We start from the raw sequence: 12,559 nt of genomic DNA, 5'->3' as shown, positions 1-12,559 counted from the left end.
AGCAGAACAAGCCTCTGATAACCTGTAAGCAAGAATGAGGAAAGTATGAGCCGAGCATCAGGAGGTCTGCTGAGCACCAGCTACATCAGAACGTAAACAATCAGCTAAAAGAACAGAGAAGAGTCGGTGTATCGTGCGAAATAATTCAGTACATCTTTCATCACAGAACCTCACTGACCTCAGTGAAGCCAGGCCTGCTGGGCAGGTCATTCCTCAGCACCCTGAGGTTCACTCTGAGATCGCTCCAGCAGGACGCTGTGTGTTTGTAAAGCTTCAGTCTAACAAATCAGTTCACAACATGCTGAACATTTGCAGACTTTCATTAAAAATTTAGAAAGGCTTGAAGATAAAGTGAGAGCTTCAGCTCCTCATACATTTATTTACCATCCACTCTTCAAATCCAACACTGAGCTCAAAAATAGCTCTGAAAGAGAAAAGATGACAGCAGGAGGTGCATAATTACCTCTTAATGGCTCCAGTCTCGGAGGGGTGATCTTCCCTCGCAGACAAATTCACTCCATTCCAGTTTAATCTCCCCCGTGAGGATGATGGAAAACGACAGCAGCACTTCAAAAAGCTGAATTAACCCACTTACTAACCACAGCAACATACGTCTTTGACTGAACGCATCTGATTTGGAGTTTTAGAGTTCAGCTTCCATCTTCAGTATGCAGCCCAGCTGAGAAATATTTTAGTATCTGCTCGAAGTTGGACCCACTGAAATTTGGTAAATGTAATCATAGATCAGATCTAACCTAAATCTTAGGGCTCCCGAGTGGCGCAACCATCTTAGCGCTGGCCCTGTCATCAGGGGATCATGAGATTCATCCCTGGTGATGCTACAGCCGTCCGTGGCTGGGAGTCCAAGAGAGCACAGTTGGCCTCATTCTCTCTGGGTGGGCAGGATGGCCCCCCGCCTCCCTGCATCACTCAGCGCGATGCTAGTCAGTGCAGGCGTCTGATAGCTGACGTAACAGGTCTGGCGGTTAGCGTCTCCTCCGAGCGCGTCCAGCTGTCCAGTGATGCTGTGTTAGAGGCAGTTTGTAAAGATGCGGTGGAGCTGGAAGTGACTAAATTGGGCTGAAAATTGAGGCAAAAAATAGACGAAAGCCTTGTAGGTTTCATAACGTCCAAGCTGTACAACCAGGTCCAGGAGAAGACCATCAGCTTCAACATCAGCAACTGGACACTACATAATAGGCCCTCTCTCTTACTGTGCTAATCAAAGACATAAAAGCTCTGCTCAGCTGACCATCCACAGTAAGAGAAATAATCAGAGCTTTCAGTGGGGCAGTGATATTAACTTCTCCACATGGACCATAGTGACCACGAGCCAAACAAAAGACCGCCGGTCACCTCATAGCTAACACGGACTGAGTTAATAATACATTTTACTCCACATTCAGTACTGAGCTTTTCTTCAGATCTTCACAGGGTCTGGGTCATACACTATATGGCCAAAAGTATGTGGACACTTCTCCTAATTATTGAGTTCAGGTGTTTCAGCCACACCCATTGCTAACAGGTGGACTCATAGCCATGTTATCTCCTTAGACAAACAGTGGTAGTAGAATAGGTTGTACTGAAGAGCTCAGTGACTTTAAATGTGGTACTGTCAGAGAATGATGCCTTTCCCACAACTTAGTTCATGAATGTGTTTGCCCTGCTAGATCTGCCCTGGTCAACTGCAAGTGGTATTACTGTGAAATGGAAGTGTCTGTGAGTAAGAACAACTAAAATTAACAGAGCACAAAAAATGTGATCATCCTTTGTTGCATCCTCTCCAAACTGCCCCTGGAAGCAACATCAGCACGAGAACTATGAACTGGGAGCCTTATAAAATGTGACGTGTACAGAAGCAGAGAACAGGTTCCTGGACCTCTCCCAGGCTCAGAAACAGCTTTCACACTCAGCAAAATGTACCGAACTCTCAGAGCAAATGGCTTTGAGTCTGAAAAAGTGTGTGGTATTACCGTTTACTAACCTCGTTTATATTATAAACTCTGCGTTAATCCTCTTCTGTAACTCCAATTACACTCTAGGACAGTGGTCACCAACCTGCCCTCCTCCAAGAGATCTACTTTCCTGCATGTTTCACCTCCAACCTGAAACGAGCACACCTCATTCAGCAATTCACCAATCCAGGACTTCTGACGGCAATAATTAGATAGGTCAGGAGAACCAATTAGGGTTGGATCTGAAGTCTCCAGGAAGGTAGATTTCCAGGAGCAGGGTTGGTGACCACTGGTCTTGGAGTTCCACTGATGTGAACAACCTACTATGAGAGCAGGGACCAAATAGTGGAAGATCATTTGGAAGAACAGTGTTTCCAAGACTCCTCCAAGATAACAACCCCTAATCCAGAGCATGTGCAAACCACACACCAAATCTCAAGACAGTGGACTCATAAAAGAACCAGACTAGAGGATGTTTTTCACCACTGAACAAAAAACATCCAAACGACGTGTCTAGAGGATGAACCGAGTTTTCCAGAAGTGTCCAGCAGAAATCTGGAGACTGTAGAATGTATGGCAGGAAGCATTTCTTTCACTTGGTGTTCCCATGTGTTTCCAACTAGTGGTCACCAGTCTCTGTTTGGTTCTTGCGTTGACTGAGGTCACAAAGTGTGGTCAGGAACCCACCCTGTGGGTCAGTGTGAACTATGGTCAGACCCTGTATTTATGCCAGAGCTGTAAACAATTTCATTGAGAGCTGTAGAAGAGTTCAGTCACTTTAACCATGAAAACACACCGTCCACCTGAGGGGAGAAGAACTGACCTGAGCTGATGGACGTGTCTCAGACGGTAAAGACTGCAGCGCTAGTGAATATCACTCGTTTTTATCATGAACAAAATGAGCAAAAGCTTATCATCATAATCTTAAATAATCTCTCAGATATGAACACACCACTGCAGTGATCTTACAGATTACCAGCTCAACGGTAATTTCTGATGGTGGTGTTCATGCAGGCCACATGTATATTAGACTGAAAACTCAGAAATGTGAACGAGTGCTGACAGTTTGACCGCCGGCTCAGGCTGTCAGGTTTGCGTCGTGCAGGATAATAACCTGCGTCTGAGCCGCCCCTCAATTAGCACAGCAGAAATATGCTGTACATAAACATAAATACAAACCTATTCATCCCTGTCATGTTTATCTTGGTGTGGTTCAGCCTGCAAGTGATAATTACGCTGGTGGATTTTTGCAGAAACAACACGGGATAACCGCCTGGATTCGGCCTGGACAAATAAATAAAAATCCTTAAAAAAGAACAAACTGACGTTAAACTGTGCCAAGGAAATAAAAATAGACCCTTCGGGGCAACCGCACGCTATTTATTATGCTGCTCTTCGCTTCTCCTTCCAAATACCAATAAAAATGCCTGCTAAATGAGATCTTACTGTGCCAGACTGTGCTACATGACTAAATGCAATTAAAAATAACAAACAACAAAAACATGAATTCAAAACAAGCTTTATGACATTGATCACCGTGAGCAGCGCATTACCGCGCGGATTATCCGGGCATCTCCAGGCCGTGGTGTTCTGTTTCGTGTGCCCTATGAGGCGCCACATTAGGGGCACAGAGAGACTCAAAGATGCAATCAGTCGCCGTGGCGATTCATTCCCACCCCTCCGGTGCGGAGTCAGGCCAGGCTCCGTGCGCTCGCTATAATGGATCCCTGCGTATCCCATTGCACAAATCAAGACCAATTTATTGTGTAATGCCCAAATGATCCCGAGGATAAAATCAACGCAACTAATGCAAGCTCGGGTTTCAGGCGGTTCCTCAGACTCGGCTCCGCGACGATGAGGCGCTGCACTGAACGTCTGCTGCCTCTGCTAACACTGATAACGCCGCTAACGCTGCGCGCGCCCGCCTGCTGAGCCGAATATGAAGATTACGTTCCTCATGCTCCACATACAGCCTCTGTATCTGAATCACACCTACAGATTAGCTCGAGATTAGGATTATTCACAATCCGTCATCTTGGAATTAGGATTAAGGTTAGAATTGGAGTGATAGAGACAGAGTTAGGGCCAAGATTAGGATTAGCATTCAAGTCAGGATTAGAATTAAGATTATAGGCTGGTTTCCTGGATATGGAATAAAACAAGTCTCAGATTAAATTGCAGTAGCAATGGTGAATCTCCATCCACGATTAGGCTTAGTCTAGGTCTGGGAAACTGGCCTATTGTCAATATTAAGGTCAGGATTAGGGCCATGATTAGGATCAAGATTAGGGTTATTGATAGGATTAAGTTTAAAGATAAGGTGATGGTCAAGATTAGGATCAGGATTAGGGTTAGAAAATGAGTAAAAGTGAAAATTATAGTCAGGATTAAGGTTATAGTTAGGATTAGGATTAGAAATAGAGTCATTAAAAGATTTAGAGTAAAGATTATGGTAAAGATATAGGTCAGGATTAGGCCCAAGACTGAGGTCAGGGTTAGAACCATGATTAGGAACAGGATTAGGGTTATTGTTAAGATTAGTTTTAGACATAGGGTGGTGGTCAAGTTTAGGATCAGGAATAGGGTTAGAAAATGGGTGACAGTGAAAATTATGGTCAAGGTTAGGGTTATAGTTAGGATTAAGATTAGAAATGGAGTCTTTGAAAGATTTAGAATCAAGATTAAGGCCAAGATTAGGGTCAGGATTAAGACCAAGATTAAGATCAGGGTGAGAGTCATGATTAGGAACAAGACTAGGGTTATTGTTAGGATTAGGTTTAGAAATAGGGTGATGGACAAGATTAGGATCAGGATCAGGGTTAGAAAATGGATAAAAATATGTCAGAATTATTAGAAAACTATTGAAAAGAAAAATTACGGTCAGGATGAGGGCGATAGTTATGATTAGGGGTAGAAAGAGAGTCATTAAAAGACTTAGAGTCAAGATTATGGCCAAGATTAGGGTCAGGATTAGGGCTAAGATTAAGGCTAGGATTAGAGTCATGATTAGGATCAAGATTAGAGTTACTGTAAGGATTAGGTTTAGAAACTGAGTGATGGTCAAGATTAGGATCAGGACTGGGGTTAGAAAATGGGTGATAATTGTAAAAATTATGCTCAGGATTAGGATTATGGATATGATTAGGGTTAGAAATGGAGTCATTAAAAGGGTTAGAGTCAAGATTAGGGTCAAGATTAGGACCAAGATTAAGGTCAGGGTTAGAGTCATTATTAGGATCAGGATTAGGGTTAGAAAATGGGTGATAGTTAAAACTATGGTCAGGATTAGGGGTTTAGTTAGGATTAGGGTTAGAAATAGAGTGATCAAAAGACTTAGGGTCAGGATTAGGGTCAGGATTAGGGTCGTGTGATGAACACGAGAGTTGAGGCGTGAATAAAGCCACACAGTGAACCTGAAGATGTTTCAGGAGAACATTCTCCAGCTGTTTCTAAACTGCTCCACCCAGACGAGCAGCATTTAGTTCCGCTCTTTAGTTTGTCCATCAGACGCTGGAACCCTCACCCGGTTCTCTCTGCTCATATCAAAGCTGCTTTCAGCACTAATCTGAGCGGCTTTAATCTCTGCAGGTTCCTTATCGGTTCCTCGTACAGAACAGAGTGTGGGAGGGCAGAGGGTGAAGATCAGACACAGAGCTGTGATCAGGAACGAGCTCCACTGTCACACTCCCACAGAGGGACAAACAAAACACGACGTGAAGACAGAGAGCCAGGAGGAAGACAGTGTGACAGCCTTCATCATCGTCATCCTCAGCTAATTAATCCCAGCAGAGCGTCTGAGCGCTCAGACCGGCTTTCAGCTCCAGTTTTGTTTAAATTTAAAAACAGCACAATAATAACAACTCCAGCCCTGACAGTGGGGTTCATTCCTCAAAAGCTGGATGGTTCTGTAAAGTATTCAGTTTACTCTATTATTAATCCTGAGGACATTAGTCCACCTCACAAAACCCACCAGATCAGACCCCACAGAGCAGAAGAAGCAGACCACAGGACAGCAACACCACAACGCAGCACAGGCTGAGCGTAACAGTAACAGTAATGTGAAGCCGCATCGCAAAAAATACATCTTAAACCCAGTCATCACGTCTAACGTTCCTCATTATGAGACTGTTGTAATAATTGTTGTATATGAAACTATTCAACTTATTTTAAATAATTTAAACATATTTTAAGTAATTTAACTTGTGAAAGAGTAAATTAAATTATACGACATGGGAACTTTTACTAAATAAAGATGCAATAATAATAATAATAGTAACAACAACAATAATAATAATAATAACAATAATAATAATAATAATAATAATAATAAAAGTTTAATTTATATAGTGCTTTTCTCAAACCCAAGGATGCTTTACAAAAGAAACAAAATACATAATCAACAACAAATAAAACCACCCATAACACACACACACACACACACACACACACACACACACACACTCAAAAGTTAGTACTAAAGGTACTAAAGGTACTAAACTGTCTCTGGGTCAGCTCTTCTCACTGGGGTGGAACCCTTGAGGGTCCATCTCAGTACCTTTAGTCAGGGAACATAACTGAACCATAATCCACTGAATGATATGTTCTAAGCTGTACTGACTCCACACACCCCGTCTCGTCTCCAGGCTTTTATTTTACTGTTCTGTTTAAAACATTCGGTTATGAAAAGGTACAAATACGAACTTTTCACCTGGAGAAACTTATTTAAGGTTCACAATCAGACCTTAAAACCACTGTTGGAGCTTTGAGGGGACATTTACACTGTTTGTACCTTGATGGACGAAAAATGTACCTGAACCTTTACTAACAGTGTACACACACACACACACACACACACACACACACACACACACACACACACACACACAGTTCCCCAGGTGGTGTCACTTATGCCATCCTCACACCAAAAGACTTTTCAATCGATTTCACTGTCACAGACAAACTTCCAATGACGGAATAAAATCAAGAGAGTCTTGAGAGAGTTGCGTCGCGATCCCATCCCGCCTTAAGTCAGTCTTTCTCCCACCTTGACGTTCAAATAAAATCAACCGTGTTATTATCCGTTTCTAATCTTGGCTCACGTAAATAGTGACCCTTATAATGCTGGGGTCACTGTAGCTTCAGCTTTCACTCCAGTCCAGACAGCGGAGGGCTTTTGTGATGAGAAATAAGCAAATAAAGCACATAAAGCAGATGCTAACCAGTGACCTGAACACACAGAGCCGGTATCCAACTAGTGTCATGTTATAGCACAAACTCTGCTGCACAATACTACTTAAGCACCTCCTAAAGGAACAGTGCCCCTTTACTGGGCGTTCCACCCTGCACGATCCCAAGATCTCTACCTAGTCATAGACTAAAAGCTCTGTTATGACACATTGTCTTTAGATGTCTTTGGATATCACCTGTCTGTAAAGCACTTTGAGCTGCAACCAGCATGAAACGTGATACATAAATAAAGATTGTAATTATTACTACTTAATTATTTTTATTATAGATGTGGGAGGGTGTCAGACTTTAGTCTTCTAAAAGTCTTTTTATAGTGTGTGGTTAACATTAGCAGGCCTGGAAGGAGTCCTGAGCAGCACGGGGCACGTTTCTCTCTGCCCAAGGGGGCACCATGTTAGTGCAGCACCACACAGGCAGCTAACCCAGGAAGCCTCGTGACCCGGAAAAAGTCCTTAGCTACAGGGGGTAGTGTTGCTCAAGCGGCCAGTCCAAGTAGCTTCGTAGTAGCGTCACTCAAGCGGCCATGTAGCTGTGATATAGCATCACTGCACCAGCTGGCTCAAGAAGCCTATGAGCAGTCGGGGAAAGTAGCTCTCAGCTCTGCTCTGCTTCAGTGAATATGATGGTGAAAAACCTCAGTCAGTGAGGAAACATCAAAACAAACACACAAACAATACAAAACAAACACAAACAATACAAAACAAACACAAACAATACAAAACAAACAAAAGATGTTGCTCCAGCCTGCTCATATCTCAGAACACAAACACACACAATGTCTAAAAAGATGATCTGATATTATTCTTACAGCAATCCCAAAATGAGAAATATGACTTATTTGGATTTGGAAGTTTAAGACGTTTTGCTTGATTCTTTGCAGTGTGGTTTTATTATCTGCCCTACATCCACCAAAACGAACCTCCTGCAGAAGAAGCTTTACTAGCAAACACCTGTGAGCACGTCTCAGCTCTGCTCTGTCATACTTTGAAACACAGAGAAGGTGTTTATCAGGTGAGGAACGGTGGAGAACGCTGGGACTGACGATCGCATGACTGCATTCACAATCTGCTGACAGTCAGCCTCAGTTCTCAGTCAGGGATCAGGAGAAACACCTGAACCTGCTTTTCTCTCTCCTTACACTTCTGGACTGTTTACTTATTTACAAAAAAAACAAACAAACATTGAAATCAGCCTCATTTCTATTTATTTAAAGGGAGGGAGCTCCACCCATTTTTCCAACTTCTGCTAAATTCAGTGGCTGAAATGGAGTCAGAGTGGTTTGATATTAAATGGTATATTGGCATATTGTAAATGGTATATTGTAGAGAAACCTACCGATGTCTTTACAGTGGTGGTGATAGGAACCAGGGGTCGTCATGACTACAACACAGATACAGACATTTTATTTACTATCCAGAACCACCAGTGAACCTACACGAGTCTTCTGAGTTTATATGGAATGTTGATGATGGAAAATAGTGGAAAATCTGAAATAATAAGTTTTCTTTGGGGACTATTTTGCCTGCATGTATTGTTCTGCCGTTAATGAGTCAAATATATAAATAAATTGATTAAAATACATTTTAAGCCAAAACTTAATCACAAAACTATCGTAAGACAGCATGTCTGACATCAGGCAGTGAATTCATAACCATTTCATGCAGGAACTTTCTGTGAGGGAGCTTTTAGAGGTGGACGTCTGGTTCCTATCACCACCACTGTGAACATTACATGAACTGCTCTGATTACATCCTGACCAGTTAATTATGTAGATGTTTTGAAGAATGAGTGGAACTGCTCTTTAAATAAATCTAAGTAATATATATATATATATATATATATATATATATATATGTGTGTGTGTGTGTGTGTGTGTGTGTGTGTGTATACCTCGTATCTCCACAATGGTAACTTTACAGGAGAAGGAAAAAACCTACTTTACTTTTAATGTAAGAATTTTTCCAAATCGTTTTGGGTCTTTTCTTTTGGTCCATTCATCATGAAATTTACACACAATGTAAAGAGAAACAGACATTTTCAAATTATGTCAAAAACTGAAAAACAATGACGTTGTTGAAAAATGAAATGAAGCACAACTCTTTACAACACTCGTGCCCACACACTGAGGGGGTGGGGGGTTGGACGGGGGGGTTTAGAGGAGTTAGAGGGTCTTACACCGTGCTGCATGGCTTTCCACACAATCCTCTGGGAAGCAGCGTTCAAAAAAGAGTAAGAAGTGATTAGTTGAGGACAGAGAGAGACACAAAGAGAGAAGGAGCACAGTACGAGAGAAATGGACACATTTAAATTAGAGCCGTCAAAGTTAACAAGGTAAAGTGCTGAATTTTAACACTAATCTTTTTATGCTGTTAACTGGTTGTCCGTGGTAGTGCAGGCTGAAGCCCGGCGGCAGTGCGCTGTGTGTCGCTCTGATCGAGTCTGTGATTGTAACTCTCTACAGCTTTTAAGTGGCTTTTAAACCCTCAGCAGACCACCCTGGCCAGCTCTCGCTGGAGAACTATGGACAACTGAACCAGCAGAAAACTAACAAAAGCAGCAGCACAGTGGAGCTCCAGTTCCCCTCAAGAGCCTCCACTGTAGGAGAATCCACAAGCTGTACGAATGAGAGTGAAACAGGAGGCTGCAGTCAGGAGTGGAACCACTTACTGTACATGGATCATTCGACAGAACTGAGTACAGAACCTACTGCACACATTTAACTGACTTACACTTTAGACTACAATCCTTTTGCTTTAAGTGACCCGGTACCTTCATTTATTTTATATTTATATTATATTGTAATTCTATTTCATTTTTAATAATTAAGCTTATTTTATTTAAATAATTAATTGCCAATCATTTTGTCACTACCAACGCAATAATAATGCTTTTGAAATGTTATCAAGTGTTTCGGGAGTGATGATTTCATGTAATTTTACTCATAACTCAACAACACTAGCCAGGACATGTCTAACAAACACAGCTTCCAACAGCTACACTAACATAAAATTAATACAATTATCTATTAAAACACAAAAAACTTTAATTTAATTGTAGAAAATCTGTGTTCCAGTAGTGACGATTCCTAATATTACACACTGATTTTCAGACTTTGGGACACGTTTACTCCAAAACGATGGGATCTAACTGCTCACCATGTGGCCATGAGGGGCAGGGATGCAGCATCACTTCCTGCTCTGAAATGCAGGGGCGTGGCTAAAATAAGCCTCCGCCTACTGACTAACACTTTTGGTAGTGACATGAAAATGTAGGACAGCATTTTTTGAATAAGGCTTTTTTTTTATTTAAATTTAAACTCATGAAAATGTAATTTTTTCAACTTCACTTTGAAATGGAAAAGTTCTTTTAAAAAACAACCCTATAAATGATGAGTTTGTGATGTGAGTAAATTATATAAATTATAAGAGATTGTGTCTCAATCAATACCTTAAGTTTAAATAGATCAGAACAAAATTGATGTAAATATCTACTGTCTGAACTTTTTAATTGCTTTATTAAAACAGTTTTTCTAATTCAGTGATTCAGTGGTCCATATATAACGATCTATACACTCACTGACTGGAACAAGCAGCGACTGTTGCTCTCAGCAAAAACTGCATTCACTCTGTGAAATCACGTGATTTTCATGTTCAGGTTCTACATTTGCACCATGAAAATAATATGACTGAACTACTGAAAGTAAAGAGAGGTAGTCATCTCATAAAATCATAAGCAGCATAAACTGCTTTATGAAAAGGAAACAATCTAATTTGAGCAAACAAGACAAATGCAGGTAAACGCAATGAACTACACAAAGAAGAGTGAATAACTGCAATGAAGCACATAAAATAATGTGCTTAACTGTAATCATCATTATCTACACTTAAATAGATTGATTAAACAATTTGATTAATTACAATCAATGGCATGAAATAATTTGATTATCCACAACTAACTAAACAACCCACAGGGAAAAAATGTATATGTATTTCTATGTATTTGAAATACATGTCAAACACTCTGCAGTCGATGCTGAAATACATCCAAACACTAAAATGTGCTTCAGAATATTTTGTCATATTAACCAAATATATTTTAAAATGCATTTATTTTAAAATGTATGGGGAAATATTACACACAGACAAAAATAACTGTGTAAATGTGTTTATCACATTTGAAAATGTATGAAAATATCCAGAATCCTGTCTGATGCTCTTCACTGTCTGATACCTTTAGAAATGAATTTGTGTTCCAGTATCTTCATTTTAAATCTGATCAAATGATCCTTTAACAGGACAGAAGCGAGTGTTGTGGGTATTGATACTCTGTGAAAATGCAGTTATGATCTGATATCTTGTTTATGTGAAATACATTGTGTGTGAGAGTCTGACTGCAGACGTACATGGTTAATGTAAAGAACAGTGCAGATCACAGTCAGTACGTTTAGTTACATCTGTAATCTTTTAGCTGAACACAAATACTAACAAATACAGATAAATGCATTTTAAAATATACTTAACATTTTTGGCCATATATGTAATATATTTTTGTTTTATTTAACTGCATAAAATAATGCAACTGATCAGGATTAAATACACAAAATAATGTGATCAACTGTGATTTAACTCGTTAGACAGAGCTAATTTAAATATCGAATCCTAAATCACTCCTCAGTTTCACTTCTGGTAGCTACACTGTTATCCTCACCATCAAGGTCATCCTTAATCGATCTGAGAGAACAAAGACGTAAAAAACCACGGTAACAGACGAGCTAACGCACACACGCACGCGGAACGCCACGGAATTCAGCAAACACAAAATTACTGTCCTTCTTTCATGTTCGGAATGGAAAACAAACATTGAGGTCGAAGTTGAAGCAGCTGGTAAATGTAACTGTCTCTCCTGAGCCAACAAGTAACAGATCGAATTAATCTGTAAACACAGATCAATCGAGAACACTGCGCAAGCATACAGGCTGCACTGACCATGTCCAGCAGATATCAAACCCCCGTTCCGCCTCGCCTGCGGGTGAGGTCAACAAGTGCAGCAACGCAAACTGCCTGACAGATGATCATGTGGATGGAGGGCCGCAAGCCTCTGGGGTTTACCCCCTCCTTACCAGGCGGTCCAGGCTGGTCCCAGCGGTGGTGGTGGGCAGCTCCTCGGGGCTGTAGGGCCTGAAGCGTGTGCTGAAAACGTCCGAGATGGCGCGGGCAGACCTGCTCATTCCCGAGGGCTTGGGCTGGCCGCAGCCTTGAAAAACCTGCAATTAGAAAGAGAGGACACGTCCTCCACATCCAGCAGAGCTATCGAGTTTCCTCCGAGGAACCGAGGAAGGAAAACAAGGCCTGCATTCC

At 41.2% G+C, this 12,559-nt stretch overlaps 1 protein-coding gene across 1 annotated transcript in view; it reads right to left on the bottom strand.

Annotated features, from left to right (window-relative positions):
• The window catches only part of gpc6b (glypican 6b), a 76,869-nt gene that overhangs the window by 15,854 nt on the left and 48,456 nt on the right, over positions 1–12,559 (bottom strand). Inside the window, exon 6 of the mRNA XM_036561988.1 lies at positions 12,322–12,465. Within this exon, the coding sequence (XP_036417881.1) occupies positions 12,322–12,465 (144 nt within the window). The remainder of the gene's footprint in view (positions 1–12,321; positions 12,466–12,559) is intronic.

The sequence above is a fragment of the Colossoma macropomum genome, unplaced genomic scaffold (genome assembly GCF_904425465.1).
Source record: "Colossoma macropomum unplaced genomic scaffold, Colossoma_macropomum, whole genome shotgun sequence".
NCBI classification, from domain to species: domain Eukaryota; kingdom Metazoa; phylum Chordata; class Actinopteri; order Characiformes; family Serrasalmidae; genus Colossoma; species Colossoma macropomum.
Note: the sequence above shows the minus strand (reverse complement) of the source record. Positions and strands in the feature narration are given on the sequence as shown.